Source organism: Bombus fervidus, chromosome 9, assembly GCF_041682495.2.
Source record: "Bombus fervidus isolate BK054 chromosome 9, iyBomFerv1, whole genome shotgun sequence".
Classification (NCBI taxonomy): Eukaryota; Metazoa; Arthropoda; class Insecta; order Hymenoptera; family Apidae; genus Bombus; species Bombus fervidus.
Genome location: NC_091525.1, coordinates 10,963,733 through 10,990,822, shown reverse-complemented (window position 1 = coordinate 10,990,822; position 27,090 = coordinate 10,963,733). Strand labels below are relative to the sequence as shown.

General features: G+C 34.7%; 4 protein-coding genes and 1 non-coding gene across 15 annotated transcripts in view; 3 read left to right on the top strand and 2 right to left on the bottom strand.

Annotated features, from left to right (window-relative positions):
• The window catches only part of LOC139991157 (uncharacterized), a 29,952-nt gene extending 6,747 nt beyond the window's left edge, over positions 1-23,205 (top strand). For 7 of the 8 annotated variants that reach the window (XM_072011063.1, XM_072011061.1, XM_072011065.1 and 4 more), the window contains 4 exons: positions 1,753-1,970; positions 3,913-3,987; positions 7,185-7,416; positions 11,179-15,008. In XM_072011063.1, coding sequence (XP_071867164.1) covers positions 1,753-1,970; positions 3,913-3,987; positions 7,185-7,416; positions 11,179-11,294 — 641 coding nt within the window. In that variant the 3' untranslated portion in view covers positions 11,295-15,008. Of the gene's footprint in view, positions 1-1,752; positions 1,971-3,912; positions 3,988-7,184; positions 7,444-11,178; positions 15,009-23,190 lie in introns of those variants that run through there. The other variant, XM_072011067.1, reaches the window with a different exon arrangement.
• On the top strand, positions 16,444-19,633 carry Hps1 (Hermansky-Pudlak syndrome 1 protein). Of its 2 annotated transcripts, none has more exons than XM_072011009.1 (8): positions 16,444-16,859; positions 17,093-17,358; positions 17,472-17,941; positions 18,016-18,643; positions 18,752-18,890; positions 18,954-19,067; positions 19,136-19,221; positions 19,290-19,633. In XM_072011009.1, exons 1-8 carry the CDS (start codon positions 16,740-16,742, stop codon positions 19,465-19,467), a joined length of 2,001 nt encoding a protein of 666 aa, XP_071867110.1. In that variant the 5' UTR covers positions 16,444-16,739; the 3' UTR covers positions 19,468-19,633. The 2 variants fall into 2 exon arrangements, with proteins under 2 accessions (XP_071867110.1, XP_071867109.1); XM_072011008.1 differs by having other exon boundaries at positions 16,457-16,859; positions 18,746-18,890.
• LOC139991147 (BRISC complex subunit FAM175B) lies at positions 20,148-22,327 on the bottom strand. Its single transcript, XM_072011023.1, has 7 exons — positions 22,204-22,327; positions 21,958-22,130; positions 21,715-21,805; positions 21,320-21,632; positions 21,098-21,238; positions 20,679-21,003; positions 20,148-20,610 (listed from the first exon to the last, which is right to left on the bottom strand). Exons 2-7 carry the CDS (start codon positions 22,042-22,044, stop codon positions 20,173-20,175), a joined length of 1,395 nt encoding a protein of 464 aa, XP_071867124.1. The 5' UTR covers positions 22,045-22,130; positions 22,204-22,327; the 3' UTR covers positions 20,148-20,172.
• Positions 22,993-23,075, bottom strand: Trnal-cag (transfer RNA leucine (anticodon CAG)). Its single transcript has one exon. It is a non-coding gene; the product is annotated as a tRNA-Leu (tRNA).
• Positions 23,206-23,871: 666 nt separating the features above from the next.
• Positions 23,872-27,090, top strand: part of Hex-a (Hexokinase A) — a 35,477-nt gene continuing 32,258 nt past the window's right edge. Inside the window, exon 1 of one of the 3 annotated variants that reach the window (XM_072011013.1) lies at positions 23,872-24,125. In XM_072011013.1, the coding sequence (XP_071867114.1) occupies positions 24,069-24,125 (57 nt within the window). In that variant the 5' untranslated portion in view covers positions 23,872-24,068. Of the gene's footprint in view, positions 24,126-26,357; positions 26,571-26,605; positions 26,651-27,090 lie in introns of those variants that run through there. The other 2 variants (XM_072011012.1, XM_072011015.1) reach the window with 2 other exon arrangements.

Sequence of the window (27,090 nt, the reverse complement as noted above, 5' to 3'; positions counted from 1 at the left end):
GCTCAATTGCTTTCCCTAGAATTCGCTTGAAAAAGTGTTTTTCAAGCGGTGACACGTGCGAGGAAAACTTTTGCGCATAATGTACCCTCTGCTTGTGCACACGTATACGTGCACGTACTACGTACACATTAAAGAAGAACACCTTAAAATACGAGTGAAGAGGTAAAAAAATATTTCTTTTGCCTGGATATATCCAATAATTAATCGGTTAATTCCTTCGCAATATAAATTCCACGAAGAACGAATAGGAAGACACGAATTTATTTTTAATGACGTGAAAAATGAAAAATGAGAAATAAAACGGAATACATTCTATCGTATTTCAGCAAGGTAAAAATGCCGATATATATATATATATATAAATTTAATTGGCAGGTCAACCGTGTTTTTTGCAAGAACGCAATTCTCTTCGTTCGTTTTTCTTTTTTCTTCTATTCAAAAGAATATAAATCGCGAATGTTGGTGATGAATTTTTCGAAAGCAAAGTGCGTCGTCGAACTATTCGATTCGTCGTATTGTCGTATTATCGCATTTGTCTTTCCAAATATAAATATATTTTACGCGACTTCCGAACGATAAATAATTACTAGTTCCGGTTGCAGATAAGGCCAAACTTTGTCCACCGTGCATACGAATATCGAGCTGTTGCTATCGACCAAACAATTACTTTTTATTTCTCGTTCGAATCTTCGTTACACAACCAGTGACATAAATTCGAGGCTTCTGAACGAGAGAACGGTATAGTTCGTACAGCCCTAAGGGGATTAAGATTTGCGAATTACCAAACGATGGTGAAATCTATATTTCTTAAAACACTGGTCTAAACGTTTGTAACAACTGCGACTAATATTACGGTAAAACAAGCGAAACACGGTACGCGATTGATAACAAATAACAAGTCGGCGATAACAGGAATCAACACGCGTGTTCCAATTACGTAACGACCGTCCAATAAAATCTAAATCGTTTTCTCTTCTATTTTATATCGATTCGACGGAATGCTTGAAAAATACTATTATTTGTTCTTCTTCAAGAACGATAGTAGAAATTCAATCGATCGAAAAATTGACGATTAAACGTAACGATAGCAGAAAATGGAAAAGAAAAAGTATAGAACGCGATATTCGCAGACGTTACATCGTCTTCGATGTCGATTATCTCGAAAACGGAGCCTCAGGTGAGAAAACATCCCGTGTTTGCACTTTGTTTTGTTACGAACCACACCCTTTCGTATAGCTATCCCTCGCGGTATATTTCTCTACTAAGAAAAACCATTTTAGATATTGCCAATTCATCACGATCGACTATAAAACATCCCTAATCCGACAATTAGGAAAATTAACCGGATCGATTGGATATTTTAAGAAGCGTAATATACTTTATCTTTCCTCCATTGCGCTATGAAATGCGGTATGCCCGGTTCATGCATTCTAAGCGATAAGTGGAATAACTCGATATTATAATCCTCAAGAGTTAAGAGTAATAAAATACTATGATCGTTGAAAATTCACATCGATCCGTTCATTCTATTCGAAGAAGCAATTAAGTCGAACAAACGCGATTAGATGTTTTATTATTATTCGATCTATAGACGAAAAGTAAAGCAGCTTTCCTTTTTTGATAATTAATTAACGATAATTAATTTTGATAACGTTAAAACGGAATTCCTGTGAGATGGAATTTCATCCGTGAGAGATTCGAATTCGTACGATTATAACAAGATTCTGATTAGTCGGATAATTTCTGTTGCAGCGATCATAACGAACGCCTGCAGGCGCAGCGGCAGCGAAAACGACAACCAGGTATCGAGGATTCCGTCGACCTTGAGCGTGGCAGCCGTCGATGTGGTCGTTGCCTGTCAGCCGTCACCGTCGCATTCCATTCTAACCTTGACACCTGGTAGAACACGAAACATCGATCAGGATATGGAGGCGCTTAGGCTAAGTCGACAGGATAATCCTTTCCTACAGGTTCGAATCGATAAGTCTCTTTGTTGCTCGTTTACAAACAGGCCGACGACAAAGACAGGGAAGAAGGAGAACGATTTCCTCAAGATCCAACCACTTTTTATCAGCCGAGATAAGGAACGAATGGAAGAACTTTGAGATAATCGAATGCCAGTATCTAAAAGTTGCGGGAGATGTAATTATTTTTTATGGGGAAACAGCTCCTTGGGTTTGATTAATGACGATTCCGTGATTTCACTGAAAGTCGAACAATTGGTACTGGAAGGTTCTTTCACGGTTCTCACGATTCGGTTCTCGCTTTTTTCACGATTTAATTGAAACTCGAGCGATCGCAGAATTCTTACGTCGTCGATGCGGTTGAAAATTTGACATAGTTGAAACAACGGTATGGCAAATTATGATAATTTTTGGTAGAAAAGAAAAGAAGATAATGGACAGTGATTTTCCACGAATCGGTACAATTCAGTTTGCTCATTCACGGTTTAAAACCAGCCTTCGTTGTTTCATTAAGCAGCCTGCACGCTATACCAGCATAATTCGTTCCTTTCCAGAGTATAACGCGTATGATGACTCATAATTTCGTACAAACAAAACTCATACGTTCGTTCATCTAGGTCTTTTGTCCGTTATGCTAGGAACATGAAAAAACCATACGAATCTATTATTATTATACTATTTTTCGTTATCCAAGATACGCTATTTACGAGTCTTTGAATGAAAAATAATTCATTTATTCTAAAGAAGATTTTCTTACGCTTTTCATTACCGAGAGTAGCTAATTAGTAAAGGCGTCTCCTCGCAAAGTAACGGTTTTCTGTTAATTTAAATTTCCATAATTCCAGATCAAATACTAAACCTCCAAACCCCCTACGTTCTCCAAACATTTCTACAATTTCATTTCGCAATTCTCTTACTCTTAGCATTTAATCTGCAAATTTAATTCTACGTATAGATCAATGAGAGGTACATTCTGTAAAATTAATTCATCCAAAGATAAAGCTCATTAACCCATCCAATCACCACGTACCACTTTCTTCTTCTATTTATATCCAAAGGAAAAAAAAAAAAAACCTATACCCTCCGTCCCAGTTTTCTACACCACTTCACATCCACCAATACCATTAGTATTCTATTTCAAACGCAATAATTCCAACGATCGGAGTACACTCGCGTTTCCACCAATAGCAAATTCAAAGAACATAGATAACAGATAAGCTCTTTTCGGTATGAACAAATAACGTCTGTCTGTGTCTATATAAAATTACATTCGCAGCCCAACTAATTCGATTGAAATACGAAGATGTATTACTTCCTGTCTGTTCTTCGAATCCTTTTTTCACCTACCATCGTGTATATTTGGACACATATTTACACAAGAAGGCAAACGAAAGGATCGATTAATCGACGCTAAAGGAGAAATGAGAATAGACTAATGGGAAAGAACTTCACACCGTGATCAGTGAAATTTGTACGCGATCATTTTCCATTTTTAATGTTCCGTTTGTAATATCTGTTGGCTAATATCGTGCAACTTTTCTTATCGTATAAACATGTCTCAGACTGTTTAAAATCTTAGATTTCTTTTCCCTATCGCCTTTCGACATCGACCACAAAGCGAATTCAGGATTCACTTTTACATATTTCAACGATACGATCGAATAAATTTCTACTGACTACCTCAGTGATAAAAATCCTCCATTATCAGAGATTCGTCAACTCATATTTCCTTCACTTCCAAGCAAACTCTCCGCGTTCATAGATAAAAGATAACTCGATTTCCTCGGTGTGAGTCTCTTCCGCTTGCTCGCCATTACTCAAAGTCACACACGAATAATTTCACGATTCACGCCATTTCCCGTGTCTTCGAAATTCCTCTGTCTCGATGATCAACGACGTCTTATTTTACATGTATAGGTACATGAACGATAGTATTCGCATTTTCCAGGTATTGGCGAGTCGCGAGAGCCTGGTCGAGTCTTTGGAAGAGTCCGAGTCCGATGATGCCATTCTGATGTCTCAGGTGAGCAATTTTTTCCGTTCGTTCGCCCTTGTCTACGTCCATGAAAGCGTGAAAGAAGCATCGATCGGTTGGCCAGCTTGCATTATTAATGCTAACGTGAACTTGATAACGATGGCGAGCGATAGAAAGAGGAAGGGACCCGGCTAAGAACGATACGTCTTTTCCTCTACAGAACTGTCTTTTAGAATAGGTCGCGACTATTTTGGCACGTGTCATGCATGTACAAAGGACACGGGTTATCGGGGGACTATTTTTACGTATCTGTCTTTTAGACGTCTCAAGGTAGCAGTTTGATTTTCACACGATTCTTGTTATATTTGAACGATAGCGCGGATGTTTAGCGTTATTTCAGAGATGGCTAACTATAAATTTGTTTCACTCACTCGATATTGTAACGAATACTTCGTTACAAGGTTTCGTCAAAGGTTTTTATACCTTTGGTGCATTCTGCGGATTTTTGTATATCTAAATTCAAAAATGTATTTTTTCGAAGAATTAGAAATTTCCAGCGACTGTACTCGCGTAACGTTGAACATCGATGTTCGAAGATTCGAATATGTTTTTCTTCGGTGACGCAAAAAGTTCTGCCGCTCTTTCACGCCGATTTTTATACGTCAGAAAAAGGTATCGCGGATAAGAAGCGGTTTTGATACGAGAGGAATTTTTAGAAAATTGCTTGCGTGGCGACTGATACCGTATCGAAGAGATCACAATGCTTTTCTTGGAAGCGCGTGGATTACACCGAGAATCCTGACGTGGTATTATCGGTTATTGCATAAGTTTCTGAAGCACTATAATTGTTCGGTGCTAGCGTTCGGATAAATTGGAAAAATTGGAAAATGCTCGTAACTATAACTTGAACTACATATGTTCGAATATACGCGAAAGAATGTATTTTAAAAGGATTATTAGTCCAAAGTATACGTACCGGGTTGTCCGAAAAGTGTCTTTCTTTTACAGACAAGTCTGTTACAACGATGCATCTTTATTTTGATAGAACAAAATGGATCCTACGTAATTCGATAAAATAATGTAAAACGGAAAATGTCGTGCGTCCATTATTTCCTTATAAAACGAAAGAAACTTTTCGGACGACCTAATATCATCGTTCGGCAATACGCGAGCAACGTGTAATCTCTATAAAAAAGGAAAATTCATACCAGGAAATGATTAGCTGTTCGAATAAAATTGAGTCATCGCGATATTATTCCCACGATTCGTTCTATGACCGGTATTCTTAGAATAAAACGCGAGAGATCGATTTACCGGTTGTAGAATTAGTCGGTAATTATCGATCATTCATAACATCATGTTCATTATAAGGGATGGTACGTTCGATCCATTAACCCTGAGCTGACGAGTCACGATTACAATAAGCCTTAGGTATAATGGCTGCTACACGAGACTTGATATATCTGCTCTACCTAGATTCTATTGTCGAGCTTTCGATGAATTTCCATAACTTCGATCGTCGAAGGCGGTAAACTCGATATTCGACGTGCAAGTTCGCGGGAAATAAAAAGAAGTGGTGAAAAGATGAACATAAATTACGCGACGATTCTTAAACTTTCGTATATTTCTACACTTTCCACTCTAACTTGCTGGATTATGGATATTGATTTTACACTGTTTAATTACATCGTATGACGGCATACGTAAAATTGATTATTTAACCAGATAAGTACTGTTTATTTTATAGAGATTAAAGTGGAAGCGAATCGCGATAGCGACGTAAATAAACGCCAACTTTGTTTTATCATTTGAAGCAATTCGGGGAAAGTTTTGAATCTTGAAAATTGACATATCTTTCAAGTGGAAAGCAGAGATAATTGAACTTTCATAGGAACGTCAATTACACCACTTGTGTTATCTGGTTATCTCGGGTCACTGCAATTTTTTAATCTACAATATTCCTATCCGAGTAGAGGACCCTCGACATCGAATCGATGTTTAATAGGAAATAAAAGCCAGATCGATCGCTAATCTTACGCGTATCTCGTTAGAATTTGTGATATAATAAGGATGCGATTTAATAGTTAGAATTAACTTTATTAATGGAACGGTGGCGTAACTTCTAAAACCACTATGATGCAAGATACGGAAAGTCGATTATCGAAAGACAATTAGATTATTGCATCTTCGATACAATATATACCAAAATAATATACCGCACTAGCAATAAATTTATCTCTATGCTCAAAGCTAATTTCGGTGCCAACAAGTAAATAGTAATAAAATGTCAAACTACAAATAGACCTAGACCTAGATACGTAACTAGCTACGTAGGTTGCTTATCAATAAAATTTATGGTACTGTGGTACTAATACTAGCGAGCAAAAGTTTCCTGATACTGTGAAACTTTGCTTGATAAATTATGTTAGGAGGTAAGCGAGGCCTGAGAAATTAATACTCGGCGCTGATTCTAAAGAAAGTACAGCCTTCTGAAAACAGTGGAAACGGTCGAACAACGAACTGACAAGAACAATTCGATGTAAAAAAAACTTTTGTCGTAGACTCTCGACTTATTCCTTTTCCTACGTAGAATCTTTCGTTTCGCGTTTGTAACGTTACTATTTCGCGGATGTTTACGAAAATTAACTGGCGTTATGAAAATTTGTATCTTCGGGTCCGCAACTTTATGATCCAATTAGATATCATTTTTCCACGATATAATTACAGTACACTCGTAGAAATTATATAATACGACGTGCGGATATTTCGTTTGAAATAATTGGAATAATATACTGGGTAGAAATTAAAGAAGCCAGATACAATGCATGTACAGGGTATCTGCGAAATTATGGTATAAGCGGTCGAGCGGCGACTTTATATACAAAAATAAATCGAAAAAAAGAATGACATTTTTTCGTTCGGGGTTTCCTTTGGCAGAGAAGAATTTCAAGTTGCTAATTGTAAATTGCAAGGTATCCGATTTTCAATATCCTCTAAGGTTCCATCTCTTTAATTGGTGCCATAAAAATACGAATTTGTATCGACATTCCGAATGATCGTTAAAACGTATATTGGATAAAAATTGAATACGCTACGATGTTTCTCCGCTTTGCTCTCGTAGGACAGTCGCAAACTTCTCAATTTCTGCGTAGACCCCGATTCCATAAAAATACAAATTTGCGTAAACATGGGCGGTCTAACGATTATCGAAAGATCCTCTATAAATAGAAAATCCTCGTTTTCAGGAACTGGGCGACACCGATCCATTAACCTTAGCCCAAGTGCACGAGCACCTGGTACGAAGTCCACCGCCCGCATCGTGGCCTCACACCACGACTTTCCATTTTCCTCATCAAAATCAGAGTTCGTCGGGAAAGAACGACGTGCTGGCTCATTACAAAAGCCCGTCGAAGGCGACTCCGTGCCGTGGCAACGATCACGAGCTGTCCAGAAGCGAGCCATCCACGGATATCAGAGGTGCGAATCCAAACGACTAGACAACTAGTTACTTTTCTTTTATTGCAACTCCTTTCGTGTTATCTCGTACGCGTGTACGTGTATATATGTGTCCGTGCAGCTGATAGCTCTTTTTTAATAGGAATTGTTTGCGTGCTTCGCGTACGTAAGCTACGACAACTTCTGTAAATTTGGCGCTTGTCTTTAGCCTCGGGGTCCGATGCTTTCAATAAATATATATCATTTTCTTATAATCGTCCATTCTCATGGTTGTTCGCCATTACCGACGTCAACGAGGATCATGTTCATTGAGTTGGTTCCTTCGATGGTATTTCGGGCTTTTCGAATGAAATTTCGATCGTGGTAATCGATAGATCGCTTTCAGTTATTACTAGAAGAATTAGTAGAAGATGGAGATAGCGGAGAATTTGATTAGTTGTAGATGTTCCGTGCTCCGTTTCAAATTGACTTCATCACTTCCAAGTTATTAAGTTGGTAACTTTTACTTTGTTCTCGTTCGCTATTACAGCTATTAAGAACTTGTTATGTAATTTATGGCGTCCGTATAAAGTTAGCATCTTAGTTTTTGAGCTGATTTTTCTTGTTTCACAATCTTCGCAACAGTCTTATTAAAGTTTTCTCGGGTGATTTATAATGTATTTAGAAATTAATCATTTTTTAATTTTTTCTTTTGTTATCAAGTTAGTAGTTTCTCCTTTGTTTCTTTCTTGTATTATTTTCTTTCCACGTTCTACGGATTCTCTGATGGATATTGTACAGTTTTTCTACCGTGATCTTCAAACTGTCTGTGTATCAGTTTCTACCCATTTCTAGCGTACTTTATCCCATTTTAATAATAATTTCTGTCCATAGAACATCGCTATAAATACCAACGTAACGTGTTATATATGCTAACCATTTTATTTAAAAATATCGTCCTCCAAAGTACCAAAATACTAATATAATAAAGTATCGTTTGTTCTAGCAATATGAAAATAACAGGGTCCCTTAGACCACGTTGCGGATATTTATGCAAATTATTAGTCAGTCGGTATACGCGTGTTGTCATATTTTAAGCGCCGAAACGACACACGACACGGACAGTGCATTAAGCGGAACAGGAGTAAAATCGAAGCCACTTGGAAATTAAAATAAATCAAGTGTCTCATTAGAATTTCACACAGGAAGATCGATAGATGCAGGCGTCAAGGCCGCCACCAAGGTCACTCTAAATAGATCCATTTAAATAGAACTTGCATCCTTATTTTAATGCGGAAAGGGTAGATATAAATGTCCCCACGCACCAGTATCTTAATCGAACGATCTCGTACTTAAATATACGTACGATTGATGGAAAGGATATAGCGAGGGTATAAGATCGGGAAAGTGTCGAAGAAGTTCGTTTAATTCACAATACATCGCTGGCAAACTTGTATTGTTAAATTCTGTTCCTTAATTGATAGATAGCGTAATATCAAAGGTAATACGTTATTTATATTTACCGTTTCATATAATTTAAGGCAAGTTCTACAAGTACATAACTTGCCATTTTTCATATCAGAAACATACGTAATACGGAAATTTCAGATACTAATTATTCACAAATATCGATGCAGCTTCAAAATCGTCATTCAAAATGCTTCTACGATAGTACCAGATCAGTGGTTGCAATTAATAGCCGCTGAGTGTTTTTACCGTATAATCCTACGACGTATGTATATCGTTTTCAAGGATCGTACGTCTAATCGTATTCCCATCTTGCAGAAATCCTTCGATCCGTGAATAAATTAGGTGATAATTATGGTTACGTTCTGCCAACAACTCCATATCCATAGGAACGAGCGTGAATCCTTGAAAACGCGAAGAGCGCCGCTACCACAGCCAATATAGAGAAATATGGAAATCCCAACATAGACACGCTTCTTTAGGACATTAGCGAATTCATATATTCGCGATTGACACTTATCTGGCGACCTTGATGCCTGCGGCGCTCACAAACGTACAGACGCGATCGATTTCGCTTTATTTTTAACCCGCATAAATTAATGGTACGTGACACGGTGGGCGTGCCTTGACTTTCGATCGGTTCTTCACCGACTTTCCGCTAGTAGAAAATATTTTCGCCCCTGCGGTGCATTTCCCTTCGGTTAAAGGGAGCTATTCTATTCCAAGACGCGCCTCTCTAAACCTCCCCCGGAATTTTTTTCCAAAGATCCTATACAGCTTTCTTCATTACCGTTCTGCGTATATATCTATGCACGTTTCAGTAATATTTATAAATTTTCTTGTAAGAAAATAATCAAACCTGTAGATAGTGTGAATTCTGAAGAATGTATTTTCATGGCGTCCGTGGTTTCTATCCGTTTCTACTTTGAAATGAAAAGATTGGGAGGATTCTCGATCCGAACGAGCAGCAGGGTTACACACGAAATCAAAATAATGACGATATTTCGAAAGTTTGACTATCGATCTTTTCACCTTTCGTGCTTTTCGCGGATTAAAAGAATTAAGAGAAGAGAGAAGCTACTAACAGGAATATTTAACAATCGTATCTATTGCCTCGTTATTACATATCGAGTATTGTTAAATGTTAATTAAGCACGCAATAATAAGGCAGCAAAAATAACATTGAAACGCGAGTACTATATATAAATTATAATAAAATCAAGACAAGATAAAAATTGATCGACTCTCTGACAGGGTAGCGCGTGTCGCACGATCGTCGCTACTTCCTTTATTCTTTCTTGTTGGTTGATTTACTGTCGTTGGTGAAAACGCGCGTGACTGATTCTAATCGCCCCCAGCTTGTCGCATTGCGCGATTTTTTATGCTGTCCGTTCGTGGCTCATATGCACGCACGTGAGACATCGTATTTTTTATCTAGGCCAGTAACCCCGGCTCGCTTGCTACGCTTTAATGTTTTAGAAATGTTCTAACAAGCAGAGAATTAATTTGCAAGAATTAACGACGGACAAACCAATAAACGTACTTTTTTTAGACAACTCTCACGTTCTACATTTTCGATCAAATTGATAAGAAAAATCACAACTTAATGACTTTATATTTCAAGGATTACTGATGCTGCTAAAAAAACTACTAAAACATTGTTAGCGTATAATGGAAATTACATAAATGTTATTTCAGTAATATATTGCTATGTAACAGGGGTATTTATAATATTCATTACATAAAAGCGAGAATGTTACTAGCTTGAAAATTTCTGATGCACGAGAAGTGCACCTGCAGCTATGTAATCCGCGATGTATCGTTGCATGCGCCTGCACGTATGCAACCATCGATGTAACGTGCATGCAGCTATGTCACGTCGTATTAATATTCAACTTGTTTAGCATATAGTTTGTATAATTTACAATTCTTCAGCTATTCAACGCTAGAACTACTATAAAACTTGTATCAAAGAAGTTAAAATGAAAGGAATACGAAAAAATATAATCCGAGAAAAAAAGTAAGCTTTCATAAAAAAAATATTCATATCCCCAAAAATGCATTATTGTAAATCTGTAAAATTTGTATAAAAGATTACTATGTGATCATTTTAACCGCTCTGGTAGTTCTAGTGTCGAACACTAAAATAGAATTTGAAATTAAAACCAACGTCGAAAGATAGAGGAATACCTTATAAAAGATTGAACTATCCGAGACACGAACCTCTTTCTTCTTTTCAAACTTTGAATAAAGTAGAAAGATAGAGAAGCAAACATTATTAAATATTAAATGATACCGTTTTGATGAAAACGTTGGATTTCTATTGAAATTTTTCAGATCGCCACTCACACACATTTTCGTTGTTGCACCCAACGCCGATTCGTTCATTGTCGGACGTTCGACGGCTTCACAGATCAGCGGACGACAGTGTGCAATTGATGTCGAGCGAATAAAACGCTAATGCATTCCGGTCCGCGACCGGATCGAGATGACTTCTCGCATTCAGAACACGAACCGTGCTTTGTCGGTGCTAAAACGCCTGCTGAAAGTTCCCGGATTGTTTCGGAGGAGTGTGTCCACGAGGAAAGGGCACTCGGAAGCTCCTTGACGAGTTCACGCATGATCGAAGTTCGCCGAAACGATTCTCGAGTCGCGAGTCTCGAGATGTCAACGATTCTTCGATTCTGTTGAAAGAATCGTATCGAAGTTGACTCACAGGTTCGTTTGATAACGGAAGCGAAAGTTTCAAGTTTAATGTCAGTTTGGTGCGGAAAGAATTTCGAACGTTCTCTACTTCGTGATCTGTGTTTACGGAGAATGTACCAATTGATGAAGATTTGTAGATTGTCTCGTTGTGTCACAGGTTAGGTATGCTCTGTTTCGGATGAAATGAAAAGTGTCTCTATTACGCAATCAAAACATCACGGTGAGAATCGAAATCACACAGAGAGAGAGAGAGAGAGAGAGAGAGAGAGAGAGAGAGAGAGGGAGAGAGAGAGAATATTATTGAAATTCCTTTATTCGTTTTGATATGTTGAATGAGAACAGAGCTCAAAGTAAAATGTATGTGACAAACGCACGCGCGCATTTGATAACTTATCAATGCAGCATAATTTTAAACCTTTGCACGCAATGTGCTCGTATTTAACGACAAAAGATTTAGCTACATGATCTAATGTCAAAGAAAACGATATCTATTTTCGTTCCACGTAAAAGTTTAAAATCTAAATCTAATTTTAGACTCCGAAAGATATTTTCCAAGACAAATCAAATCCTCAACGACCCTAACGTACCGCTTTTTTCTGCAAGTTTGCTCGCATATTCCAAGAAATAAGAGGAGTAAGACTCATTGCTGTGAAGTGAAATTTGATTACACTCGCTCACTGATGTAGGCGGAATTAAGCTATTACTTATTAAAGTAGTACAAAATAGTGTTATTACTAAAAAAAAAAAAAAAATCAGGGAATTTAGATGCTGCCAAAATTTAGAGATATTTTTATCCAATATGCAAAATTATAGATGTTTTTAAGTATCAATTTGTAAGACGATATATTTATAAATTACGAGAAAAAGCTTCTAAATTTTTACACTGTCGTTTTCCCGAAATAATTTATTTTTAGCATTATAATGTATTTGCAAGTCGATGAGTGAGTGTAATTCAGAAGATTTTTCTGGAAACCGATCTTTGTTTCAATTGCAAATTAGTCTGACATATTTACCGACCGAGCCTAGCGTATTTGAACTAGCGCGTAATTCAATAATCAATCATAACGTAACGACATAAATAGAGAGGCCTATGTTTGATCAAAAACAATTATCTTTATTATCATTCGAATTGAGAAATTGCAACAATGTTTCTGGTTTCTTCCGTGCGCGTGTTTCAAGCCAATTCGTACTTACATATTGATACGTATGCTTGTTTGTAATTAGTTTCAATCACGCAGCCATGAGAAACATGAATAAAGTGGTGTTTTAATTGTTGCAATAATTGCAATACAGGTCGCAATTAGTTAATTTAAATGGTAGTATAATATATTATCCTTGTATCTTGGAATATTCTATCAACAATATTATTTATTTTTCACTTAAAAATTTTGCAAAAAGATAGCAGTGAGATATCAGCATTTACTATGCATAAACGTATAATATTTACAATATCATATATAATTTAAGAAGACATTGATTGTTCCAATTTTTTGTAATCAAATTTGCAAATAGCATATTTCTATTTAAAATATTATTTCGCAAAATCATTAAAGAACAATATATTGTTATTATGTATCATGAATAACTTCTTTTACGATTGCTTTAATTGCATCGAGACGAGTTATCGAGCTTACATTGTTGCTGTTATTGTTAATTAGTCTATATTTATTCTGCACAAATTATTTTTTATCAATAGAACATATACATATTTTCGACGTTATCGTAGGATAAAGAAGGTAGCATGTAAACCATGCTTCTCTTAGCATATATTTATTAACATATATCGTGAAAAAAATGCAGAACGTTTCCAGATAAAAAGTTATTTGTAGCGCTGACGATGCGCCAAAAGTATAGGCCTGATCATGAATAATAAACTAACACGTAATCATAGCTTAAGAATCTTTTTTTACGTAAATAAGAATGGAAGAAGTGTTGTTGATATTTCGAACGATTAATGTGCATCGTCTGAAGATGATACACTTATTAAGTCCAAAATATTTTTTTAACGTTGCGATATCATTTCACATAAGCACAAATACTGACGAGTAGTAGATATGTATGTACTTGTTAAGACTACTTTCGGCTTTCAACGCACATAACCTGTACCTTTTTCACATATTGTTTTAAAGTTGAAACAACAGTCTAAGAATTTCGACGAACAATCCTATTTTACACAGTACACGAACAGTCTCATATTGGAGATAAAATATGTTTCACTTGAAAACTGGCGTAAATCAATTGTTTCAAAAAATTGCAACTACGATTACAGACAGCGAGTAAACAAATAATCCTGCTACGTCTTCTGGGTCGTTTTCCACTTGATCAATTGTATATAAAAAAAAAAGGAATGTCTTAAATTTGAAGGAAGGATGAAAACATCGTTGTTCTTTGTTTATTGAAACAAGAACAAAATTGGAATATAATTCAAAGACTATAGTAAAGTTAAAAGATTAAGGTCATAGTGAATAAAATTTTAGCAGGGTTTATACAAAACTTTCAGAACAGTAGCATATAAGAAAAAGGAAAGGATTTAGAAAATTATTGCGATTATTATTGTAACTATAGTGTCCAACTGACTTGGCCATTGAGAATTGAGATTATTTCTATTAATATATGCGATATTAGATACACTATACACGTGTATTAGAGGCTCCAGACAATTTCGTCTTCGTCCGGATGTCAAACAGGTAAAAATATGAAAAACGAAAAAAAAAAAAAAAAAGAAACAGTAGAGAGACTTATATGATATAATCTAGTCGAATATAACATATATACCGAGGACTGTGTTGTCACTTTTAAGCGAATATTAAATGAATACTTGTTCGGGTAATTATTCGAGCGTTGAATAATCAATGATGGCGAGGTTAGGACGCGAATATTATTACTAAGTGAACTGAGGTTACTTTTATCGGAAAGCGATGTTGAATCTTACAATAGACCCTCGATTTGACGGATTTTTTATTTAAATAAACTTGGAACTTAACTTGCAACTTTATGATCTTTTTTATATTTTCTAAATTGACTTAAAATTTCTTCGATTCTTAAATATTTAATAACCGTTGCTCTAATTAATCCTTAAAATCAAGGGTTTACTGTATTTATATAATTAAGCTTCACACACGGTTGCTTTGTTTTATTTTTTAATTTAAGAAGCACTGTTCGCAAAAATGTTACAAATTATACTCTCGCATCTTAAAATTAGTTCAAAACTAAGACATGGATTTAATAAGACGAATTGAAAATAAATTTCAAATTACGCAAAAGATACTAAATATACGTTACTTGTTGATAAAAAAAGGTAATAACTTTATTTTAAGATGATTGTAAAATATTTATTTAAATTTTTCGCCACTGTTGTCATCTGTTAATCGATTTATCAAATTTTATGCTGTGCAAGTAATTACTAGAATGAATCTTTGTTCGTTTGGATTTTTATCGAAATAAAAGTTTGATTCTTTATACGACGGTATTTACATGTAATTTTCTTATCCTTATTCTTAGAATTGAAAATTAAAATTTTACTATGAAATTGTGAAGAATACAATTGCAATACGAATAGCTCTACAATAGTGACGCAATCGCAATCGTATCCAATTAGCTCATATTATTTATTACACAATTCATATTTGTGTCATATAAATGATGCAATTAGTAACTGTATATGAAATAATACTGATTGCCCAAGTCTCGCCGCGTGGAGATTGCTGCGTATGAAGCCTCCCCTATCTACGATCCCATTCACTCTCCTTTTACGCAAAAATTTACTAATTTTATATAAAAACATTTTTAAGCAAGCTCTGCTTTTGACGTAGGGAAGTAGACATCTGTTACAGAGTGTCACCGATATACGTTTAATCGCTTTGATTTTCGACAATGAATTTTGGTTAGCGAAAAATTGAATGCCCGCAGCAAAGTCATTTAATTACGAGTCGGAATTGTCAAATTCCTAGAAAATCTGTGTTCAAGGATAAATATGTTTTTAATAACAAGAATATCGTCTGACAGTATCGTCATAAAATGATGATTAGTAAGCGATTAAATAAACACGTTCTATTTAAATGAAGCAGATAGAAGTGTAGAAAAATGATGATAAAGAAAGCCGAAATAAAAGTACTGATAATGATGAGTTGACGCGAGGCATTCTTGCTCCACAAATTTCATTAGAGGTAGGGATTTTGTAATATTTTGCGCCAATAGAAACGCTCGATTTTCCTATGTACGAGCGCGCGCAAATTTAATCTGATCAAATAGACAAATTGATAAAATTGATGAGTAAAAAAGATATAATAATATTTAAGATAATGTGCATTAACGATTGTGAATAATATTATGTTTTTAATGGAAAATCGTCATGTGTTATACGAATATCTACATATCTATTACTAAATAAAATATAATGAAAAAGATAAGGTACAAATTACTAAAATAAATGAAATGTCACCAATTGTTTTGCATCGAATGTCATTACCTCCATTAATTGTCACGATATTACGCCTCTATTCTTTTAGGATCAGCACAAAACATAACCAAAGACTTAGAATTAATGTATAAAGCTGAACTAAATATGTAAAAATGAAGCACACTCAAATTCTGTCTTCTGTCTTCAGTTTCTGCAATTTTTTTCAAATTCTTACAGAATATAAAATTCTATACCCCATTTACGATTGTAGGATATCCTATTCTATGTATATTTTATTTATAATTTGATAGAAGATTCCAGTTTTAACTCAAATCATTGCTCTATTGAATCGGCAAGTATATTAAATCGCATGTAGCATGCGACACAAAAATGGTAAGGGGATCAGGTGATTCCCAAAACATAGGACACAAAAGAACATCACGTGTCAGGTGTGTTTGTGGTAAAACATTTGTACAGGAGTGTTCGAATTATGCGCTAGAACAGACTTCGACTAAGAGACATCTAACGTACAATCGAAAGACACGTAAAGTAGGTAATCAACTTCATCGCTCGTATTTTTATATCGCAAATCTAATTAAACGAGTCTTGTTATAAGTAGTCGCGCACGAACAGTGATCGAAATGACCAGGCAAGAGTACTGGAAATATTAGATAGTTGTCATTTGAAAATGTTTTTGTCAACCGAATCAGCACGAATGTAAACATTAATGTATTGGCAAATATCGATTGACAGAGTCGTGTAATAACAGAAGTATTTTTGATTAAATTATAAAATGAAGGGTATTTTGATCTTCGATCATTTAAACGACGTTCTTTTTACAAAATGTAATAAAAAATTCGCGAATCATATACAAAAATTAGCGAAAATTCAAGGACTAATTTTCGAAAACAAGGTAGGTCTCTACCAAATGTTGCAAAATTTTATGTAGTAATATAAATATCTCTGCTTTGAAAGTCTTTGAAGTCAAGTATATTTTATACTGTTTCAATTTCACAAATATTTTTATGACAAAATAAAACTATATGCTTCCAGATAAATTGTATAATACTAATATATATTATATTTACAAAGATTTTTATATTATATTATATTTACAAAGACATTACAAATTTATATCTTGTACAGAATGCAGACAATGAGGATTCAAACTTAAATCCAAATGTCATAATTCAATTATTCGCACCTATTGTCACTTCTCAACATGTAATGGCTTCTCAGTTTGGAAATTCTTACACTTCAATGAGATGTCATGATGGCACAAATATGGTATTTGATGAATTTATGGGATATACATTCATTTACATATCTACAGATGAAGTAGAATTAATGAAAAGAACATTAGGAGTGTGTGTGGCAATTGTGAGGCATGTTTGTGGACCAGATGTTGCAGTGTAAGTTTAAATATCATTTATAAAAAAAATTACTTCAAAAGATAGAAGGGTAATTCTATATAATATTATAATTAATATTAATTATATTAATATATATAATAATTTAATTCCAGATTAAAGGTAAACAGGCAGAAAGTCTGTTTAGTTTCGTCTCTGTTAGATGCATGGGTGCATTTAAGAAACTGTGAGCAAAGTATGCTTACAGAAGCAATAGAACAGCTATCAATAAACACAGATTTGGGTGTATCAATACTAAAAGTGTTGCACGATGCCTGTGACAAATTAAAGGCACAATCTGAATTTTCCAATGTACACATCTTGATACTTGTGGAACAAAAATTTCTTTCATTATACTCCAGTAAAAATGCCCATGATTTGTACGCTTCTGATATATTGCTGATGATGCTCATGTGTTGGGTAGTTAATCAGAGAAGGAAAGCGGATACCCAATCTGCAATAAGTGACAACAATGATGATTCCACTAATATTCTTTTACCTGAAAACAGTTCGTCTAAAGAGGAGCAAATAACTTTTGGATCAAAGCTTTCAAATCCTACTTCAGAAGATATTTCAGATTTGTTTAGTATGGTCTTTACTGCTATAAGATGTTTACATAATTTCATTGCTATTATGTACTAATATGTTACTTCGTTATAGGAGGATCAAGAGAATCTTCCATCAATGAAGGTCTTTATTCATTGCTGGATGATGATTTATACAGTAATTTAATTCTATTCGGAACCGAACATGATTATACTACCAACGCAGTTCATATTTTTGAATTAGCAGATGGTATCAATCTTATTATGATAGTAGAAGTGGCTAATCTTGCCACATCATCAGGATTGTACGATAGTTTCCATTATATGAATATTATAAATGGTTTGCAACTTCAAAGAGATATTGACGAATTAAGACCCGCATTTGAAAACTTCGACTTAGCAATGAAAAAAGCTTTGGATGGAATTAAGAAAAATAGAGCTAACGTCAGTAATGATGTTGATATGTGTCAAAGAAGACTGCAAACAAAGTGGGAATTTGTCCGAAAAAAATATATGGATCTATTAAGATCTAGAGACCCGGAATCCATTCTTCAAATTGAATCAAATACATCTGGTTTCATGGATAATTTAAAAGAACTATATCGATTAATGTGTTTCGACAAAAACTTCTTAAAGCAGGGCGTTGATGTACTTACGACAGTAGGAAAACTCGTTCGTCAAAAGCTGAATGATTTTAGCGATTTCCTTAAAGTAAAAGCACTCAAGAACTTTACTCTTGGATCATATCCTTTCATAATTATATCTTCATATATTTGTATTATCTTTTTATTTTTCCTTATAAGTTAGATAAAAAAAATATACATCCTTAATGCCATATAATCTACGAGAACTTCCCTAACCATCAACAAATATCTAGAAGAGTTTCCAGGCCTTGTGCACTTCATTTACATAGATAGGGTCACCCATAGACTGATTGCTCCAACACTGGATTTCACAAACCCTGAAACTCTTACTCTTACAACAAAAAAGGTAATTTATTAGAAGCTCAAATAAAATTAACGTACATAAAGTAGTTAAGAATTGTTTTTATAGATATGGAACATGGTTAAACAAAGTAGAATTCATTTGGAAGAAGGACATTTATCAGTTATGTGGAAGGATACAACATTTAATTATGCTTACTTCTTGTGGTTTGAAGACAGTTCTGTAAGTATATAATTTTAAGGCAACAAAACATTGCTACCTTAAATATATTGTTATATAATATTTTTCAGGGATCGCCAGTGAAATGTAAAGTTTATTTGAATCATGTGTTGAAAAATTTTCCAGTACCCGGTATATTTTGTGGCGATTATTACAGGTTTGTACTAACGGTACTGAAATATTTGTTTTGTAAATTCTTACTTGACTTATTTTATAATTTCGTAGAAAACTAGCGGAGACGTGTTTCCCTAAACTGTCTCCCAATAAAATCAGAATTTATGAGCTTTATTGTGTTCATCTCGGTTTGGCAACATCGTCGTGTGTATTAGAACATTCAAGAAGACTTGCGGCTACGATATGGGAGGTTACAGGTGTTCCAAATAATCCGGCTGACATACTGTAATAATATTTCTTTAAAATATTTATATACAGATAGAGGTTCTGCGCTTATGCGCGTTACATTACAGTTATTATTTAAAAAAAAGAGAAATATTTATGGAATTTTTAATTATTTACAAGTACTTAATATATGTATTAATTTGTTATTTATAAAAGATGATGATGCAAAATATTTGTATTTATTTTATACGTTAAATATTTAATGTAATGGCACAATTTAAAAAATGTACAAAAAAACAATATATGCTGTATGCTTTTTTCTCAATTTCACAATTAATTTAAGAGTATAGAGCATTGCAAATATTTGAAATGTATTGAATATATTATTAAAATAAAACAAAAAAGTGGTAATGCGAATGAGAACATTTTTTAAACGTAGAACATCCAGAAAAATGCATATTAAAAACTATTCAGTACTTCAGTCTATGATGCCTCTCCACTTTATAATGCACAGATTCGATACTATGAACACGACACAATACCGTTTTATATATCTCTGTAAGATTAAGACTTTCTAGAAATAGACCAGTCTGTGTATAGTACAAACATGGTCGGTTCATATTATATTTATACTTTAAAATATATATTTACATTGCATGTAGCATAAGCGCTCTAAAATCTTGGTTGATTTGTTTTTGTAGAAATTGTTCTACGATTAGAGCGTTATAAAGCTTTTGAAGTGAATTAAAAATAAGGAAACGGTTTTTATTCAATGATTATTAGTTGCATCCGATTTACGTACACTGTCTACTTTTTTCTTCGTAATCTGATTGTAAGACATTTGAAGGGAAGTATTTTGTACACTGTTTGCCTCAGATAATTCTGGGCCTGAAGTCCTTCTAGCTTTTTTCAGTCCTATGTAGTCTTGCAGCAATTTACCTCTGCCTCTTCCAACACCACTTACGTTCGTTTCAGCTCTACAGATCGATTCTTTCACGATTTCTGATTCTATATTAGATAAACATCTGTTCTTACTTGATACATTTTCTGTGACATTAACTTTTATTTCTGAAACAGAATTTATAGGCGGTGGTTCTTGACTCGGACTGTTCATTATACTTGTGGTCGACCTCGATTTGCCTTGATCGACATTCTGTTCAGTACATGTTGCTGAATTCTGCGGTTTATGAGCAGTCATTGTTTGACTCTGAAACAAAGTAATAGTAAATTTGCGAAAATATACAGAAAACAGTTTGGTTGTTACAATACACGTACAGGTGCAGTAGAATGATCCTTTATTGTCCGAGATTCTTGATAAGTATCATCTAAAGGTTCAATTCTGGATGGAGATGTTTTCCCTGATTTCTGTCTTGCGTCCGTAAATTCATCTTTTTCAGGCTCGTAGGAATCAGTTACGTTATTTGAATTACCATTAACTTTTGTCTTTTTGATAAGCATAAATTCCTTAACTTGTTTTTCAAGCTCTGCTACTTCAAGATCAGACTTACATAGGTCTGGTATTAATTGACTCAAATGCTCTTCAGCTGCTTTTTGTATAGTAATAGCAGATTCAACAGCAGACGTCTTGGTTAAGTCCAAACTAAAAATAAATAATTTCAAACGACAATGTGGAATATTTTCCTATGATGCAAAAAATCAAAATCATATTTTTATAAGATCATATTCAAACTTACTTTAAAGAGTCTATAAACTTAGTAAATACATCTGGCATATCAGATGATTTTTTGGTAGGAGTAGGTTTATAATCTGAACCTTCATGTGCAAATGAATTACTTCCTAAGTTACTTATTCGTAAAGGAACTGGTTCAAATGTCCTATAATAATCAGATTATTTATAAAAACAAAACTCTTAGAAAATAGCATTGTACAAAAATTATTGTAGTTACAAAACATACCATTTCTTTTGTCTTAAAAAGACATGTTTAAATTTGTATGTTCCCTTTTCACTACTCGTCGAGGAACTTAATAAACATGTAACAAAAAATTCTTCTTTGGAACCATTTTCATTGGAAAAATATGACGAGAATTCTTTATGCAATAATCTGTCCCTAAATGTAGGTATCAATCCTATATCTCTTCTGAAGTGGAACCAACCTATCACTTGTTTACTCTTATCACGTAAAAAGTCCTTTAACTTTTCCTTATTAATTTTGCCAATAGAGTTGTGTAAAGAATCTGGTAATGGACAAGTTACAACAGCCTCAATATCTAAAAATGTCAAAATATTTTACTATAGGACAAAGAAAAATGTTTACGTCATTGAGATAAAACATCTATTGAATATACTTACTACTGTATATTTTCACTGTTTCTACTTGATTGTATAAATCTGTGTCCGTTTTCCTAACAAATTCAAGTGTTTCTCCTAGCAAAAAGCCCATCTAGAATACGGAGAATTCAATGTTTTCAATTTCCTCGTTCATTAGTTTAGATTATTTTGAGGTTAAGACGCTATATTTCATAATCTAAATGCGAATCATCGTGTTAAATGATAAGGCATTATTGGCGACAAAGCAAAAAAACATTTTTTTACCTGGGTCCCACTGCTGCGAACATTTTCATAAAACAATAATGATAGAGCGGGACCTGAAATTGTAATGAGAAAATCACTATCCGCCATGTTGACAATTAACTGTTATCCGTTTTACAATTTTGCTTGCACTTTCTATCGTTATGTTTCTTCGTTATGTCGCATAACATGCGTATCTGTAATAATAATAATAATTCACGTTATTCGTTTATTGCGATAGCTGCGTTATTGAGATATTAGAAATCTAACAAGATTTGATAACAACGATATATCTTACGATCGTCACTTTGCGCGTCGGTATTAAAATAGTCTTACAATGTTTATATTTACTATGTGTCACTATCAACCTTGTACTGTAATATTTATATAATTATTGTTTATATGCTTAAGTAGGAGTGGAATAATTTATAAGTATCTATAAACACGCTGGAGTAAAGCTTCAAGTTGCAAATCACGATCGAAACAGCGGATCGTTCGATCACAATGAACTAAAGATTGAAACAGATGAATCCTATATTTTAGGCTTCAAATGTTTCAATTATCCATACCTTCATCTATTTTTATCTCATACCTTTGTCAAAAATGAAATTTACACAATGTATATATAACATCATATTTTAACATTTCTACGTTAAAAGTAAAATCTATGCATACAATTATGCATATGCGTCATGCTAATACAATTTGCACGTAACCGGAAATTGCAGGAAGCCCCAGACATAACAGGAAAACGAGAATATCAATTTAAACTTCCAAACTTTGAAATAAAAATATCTTTCTTAGTGATTTTTACCTCTTCAACAAACTATTAATTTCCCTCGAATATACATAGAATAAAATGATACGTAATATTTAACTTCCCTAATGAAATTAGGGGAAGTTAAAAAATATCATATTGAAAAACAAAATTATTAACAACTATTCGGATAGTGTAATTGTTTAATTGATTTCATTTTATCCGAAAAATAAGTAAAAATAAGTCTTTTTTTGTCGAATTTGATAACATTTAACCGCGAATGTAGGTGTATAAAAGATAATTGTCAGAAGTGGGATTCGAACCCACGCCCACAGAGTGGACTGCGACCTGAACGCAGCGCCTTAGACCGCTCGGCCATCCTGACATTTTTGATTAACTAATTTTAAAATAAAATGTAATAGAGTGAGAATAATTGTTAAAAATAATCGTCGTTCAAAAATGAAAAATTGGCCGATCAAGAACAGTAAATTTATTCGAAGTACTTTTCTTTTATCACGTTTGTATCTTTATGTCACCAAATACGATATTTTTTAAAGACGTGATAATTAATGGCGAGACAGGAAACTTTCATGAGAAAAACGTTTATAACTCGAATCTATTTTGATTATATCTTATGTCTGAATATTTAAATTGGCCACAACGTTATGTCCTGGGTTTCTTATAAAACTTTATGAATAAATGATTATCTCTATTTTTAAAAATCTTTGCACCTATCTTCTAGTCATTAAGTCGATTAAGTAAACAAGAAATATAAAATCAACTTTGATTATATATTATTACAACGGAGTTGATTATAAAATTACAAAAGAACGATATCTTTATGAATCGAAAAGCACGTGTAATTCACATTTGTAAAATTTTGTCTTGCATTACTAATCGTAAATTTCTTAATTCATCCCTTTTAATAGTTCAAATAATTAACATTCTATCGTTCTATCGTATATCTAATTATTTCTTATATCATATAGACAAACCGAAAGAAATTCTCTTAGTAAATAATTACGATTTAAAGAGCAAAGGGGCATTCGCTGCCCGTCGAAGTATCGGCGCTCGCTCGCGCGTCCCGCCTCTCCCAAAATACACCCGGTTCGCACGCGAGTCGCTTGTATTTCTAGACGCGATGTAGATTTCGATGTAGAGCTCGTGGATCGCGTGATGTAAGTCTTTAGTGATCTCTAAAGAGGCGTCGAGATTGCCTCTCTGTTGACTCGGGCTCTCTCTCTGTTCTCTGTGCCTTTTTTCGACCTATTCTCTTCGAATTTTCAAAGAGGAGGAAACAATTTTTTTTTCTCTCGTCCCATTGTCATCGTGATCGTGATCGTGATCGTCGTCGTCGTTGACTTAGTAACGCCGGATCATGACGGAGAAAAAACCGGATGACCTTAACTGGAGTCAAGAGCAGGTCGATCAGAAGGTGAGCCGATTTTGTTCGTCCATTCTGGTTCGTGTCCTTGAATTTCTTCCATCGTTGCGTAAGTGGCCCAATACTGCGCGAAAAAGCTCGCTAATTGTTCGAGTCGACCGGTAACTTGAACCACCATGGAAAATAAATCGAGGGAATGGGACTTACTTGTTAACCTCTTGGAAGAAGCGAGATGAGTTAATTATCTGTAACCGGAATTTTGCTTCCTTCTGAGCAAACGATATGGGTTACGGTCGTATCGTTCTGTAAATATAAAATATAAATAAATACTGATAATTATCTTTTATTTAAATTTTTGCAGGAAAGAATGTATTAGGGCCAGAAGAAGATTAGCTTTTATTTCTTAATTCTACTCTTATTTCGAATAAATGTCAGTTGGATGAAGTTGTTTAATAAAAAAAATTCGACGATAACGAGCATTTGTACGATATTGAGAAAATTCGAGCAAATTTGTTTTAAGCGGTTAGGTAATAGCGATTGTTTCAAATTTGACGACATAAATATAAATGTGAATATCAAGTATAAATAAATGCATGTGTACTCGTATACAGGTTCGCAATGGCGAAAGGGTTAAGAAAACCTTCGTTTTCCGTAAAATAGGACGATTCAATAATTGATCGCGATGCCGAGAATGCCCACGTTTGGAGGCTATCGATTACGAAACAATCGTGTTTTCGCGTCCCTTTTGGCGACCGCGATTATAATCCGTTATTATAATACGAACGGATTATAATATAATTATAATTCATTTGCAAACTAGAAATCAACAAAAACCTCAGTTTCGTTCTAATAAAGAAAAATATCTAACTATGAATTCTTTTCTACAAATTAAATAAAAATAACAAATCTCGTCGGTAGACAAAATTTCCAACTACGATTCCTTTTCTTAAGAAGAGCAGAAATCACAGCTTTCAACTGAATATCATTCGTCATAATGCATTTGGGATCTAAAGTCATCATTCCGCATTCTCCGCGTAGGTAGCCGATGGAAATAACGATGCTATTATATTGGAGACGAGTTCATTGAAAACGATCGTGGCGAGGATGCGGGTCAGTAAGCCGAGATGAAAATTGGCGATGTATCACGCGTGCTCTGTATCGTACATTCTCTAAAAATCACATTCTTAATGATTGCACTAGCGGTGTCACATGTGGTGGCCATCAGGGCCTTCGAAATCGATCATCCGCAATTCTTATGACCTCGTGCCACCGTGTCGAAGAACTCCGGTATTTATTCTCTTCTTCTTACACCGTCATTGTTTGCCGTGTATCTATATGTAACGACGCGACATTTAGAAACACTTATACCTACTCTATACCTTATACTCTATTTTCTTCCATCGGATATTTCCATAACGACCTTATTTCTTTGCATTTGAAATGAACATAAAATATATTCATAGACGTATATTTGATTATTTTGTTGGATCTGAAATATTATGACTTCTTTGTTTTAAGAAGATTTGGTGGAAAATTTTGTAGGAATATTCTACGAAAATCATATCTCCGAATAAAAGTATTTTTATTAAATAATCGTGCGTAGCCCCTTACGAATGTCGATCTACCAACCCTCGGTAGTCAATTTTTACCATCGATCTACGTAACAATTAATCTTCTTCTTAAGCATCTTACAACCCTAAGCATCGATCAGAACATATCCTCGACTCTTTCGGCGCTACCCGATTCGTTACTGTAATCATGTTCGAACAGAATTTCTAATTTCATTCGTAAATTTATAATCGATGCATTAATTTATCAGAAAGTAAGATTTATCAGAAAATCCATCGTAATTATTTTTCATTATGTAACAAAGTCTAATCTGTTCAGATCGCAATACGAATCTTCGAAACTTCGCAATACGAATTCTACGAAAATGAAAAATTCCATCATCTTCGTTGGTAGAATCGAGGCGTTAATCGCAGAAACACAAGGAAATCGCACTATCCTTGCAACAACATAAAACTCGGTGAATAAAATTGAGGGCGAGAGTCCGGTATAACGATGACTGTTATTGATCGCTCATCCCCCGTTGAAACGTTCGAATTTCGGATGGCGGTGCGCCTTGACCGTGGAAAACTTCCGCTCACGCGCAATGGAGTCCGCACGCGGCCGCCTTTCTTCGCGGACGAAAGAGCCTGGACTACGGCGTTGATACGTTATCTGACGCGTTTTCCGATTCTATCCATGTGCCGCGGAACAAGGATCGGCCAACGATCAGTCCAACGTAGCTTGCGTCAGGAGGAACAGGTGTCCAACGAGTTTCATCTTGATCGAGAGGTAAAACCGGATCAGTGGGTCAAGGCTGTTGATATGAAGACGAAAAACAGGTCGCTGTTCAGCAGGATGTGCAAGTGCTACGGCAGGAAGTCGGATTCGCGCGCGCGAGTACACCAGACCGAGGACGAGTCGACCGCGATACCGAAACTGTCCGACGAGGTAACCATTTCTCGTGTTCCGGGATCTGCAGATTTTGAATAACGTGAATTATGTTGTGCAAACGTACGCGGACTAAATATGTACGTATCTGGATTGGTATTTTATTAGTAACTAGGATAGCAATCGAAACATCGAGACCTCTAACGTAGCGTTCGCCTTTGATCGATACATCTGCTGGATATTAGGGGTTGAAGTAGAAAGTTAAATTAGCAAGACCGAAAGTGAAAATAAAGGTGCGCTTATTTCGTTTCACCCTTTGTTCTTTTATCGGAGACGAATCGAGGGAATTGCGATATTCAATATCGTACGTTTTGTCTTTTTCTTTGATCGAGGATATAAGAGCTGTTTGAATCAGAAATTGCAATGTTAAGTGCGTGTCTTTGTTTCATTTATGTTCGATTATTAATTATTTATACAAGTAGAGAGGGTGCCGCGCAGCTCAGTGTGCAAACTTTGCCAGTGTGTTCAACAAGTAAAAACAAGACGGAAATATCATGTAACGAAAAGTGCATAAATGTTT

What these genes read in the sequence shown, in the direction of transcription:
- Hps1 (XM_072011008.1), top strand. Translation starts at nt 16,740, where the DNA reads ATGAAGGGTATTTTGATCTTCGATCATTTAAACGACGTTCTTTTTACA. An exon ending in GACTAATTTTCGAAAACAAG is followed by an intron (nt 16,860 to 17,092) that starts GTAGGTCTCTAC and finishes TATCTTGTACAG; the next exon opens with AATGCAGACAATGAGGATTC. An exon ending in AAGAACTTTACTCTTGGATC is followed by an intron (nt 18,644 to 18,745) that starts ATATCCTTTCAT and finishes CATATAATCTAC; the next exon opens with GAGAACTTCCCTAACCATCA.
- LOC139991147 (XM_072011023.1), bottom strand. Translation starts at nt 22,044, where the DNA reads ATGGCGGATAGTGATTTTCTCATTACAATTTCAGGTCCCGCTCTATCA. An exon ending in AACAGTGAAAATATACAGTA is followed by an intron (nt 21,633 to 21,714) that starts GTAAGTATATTC and finishes TGACATTTTTAG; the next exon opens with ATATTGAGGCTGTTGTAACT. An exon ending in AAGTTTATAGACTCTTTAAA is followed by an intron (nt 21,004 to 21,097) that starts GTAAGTTTGAAT and finishes ATTTATTTTTAG; the next exon opens with TTTGGACTTAACCAAGACGT.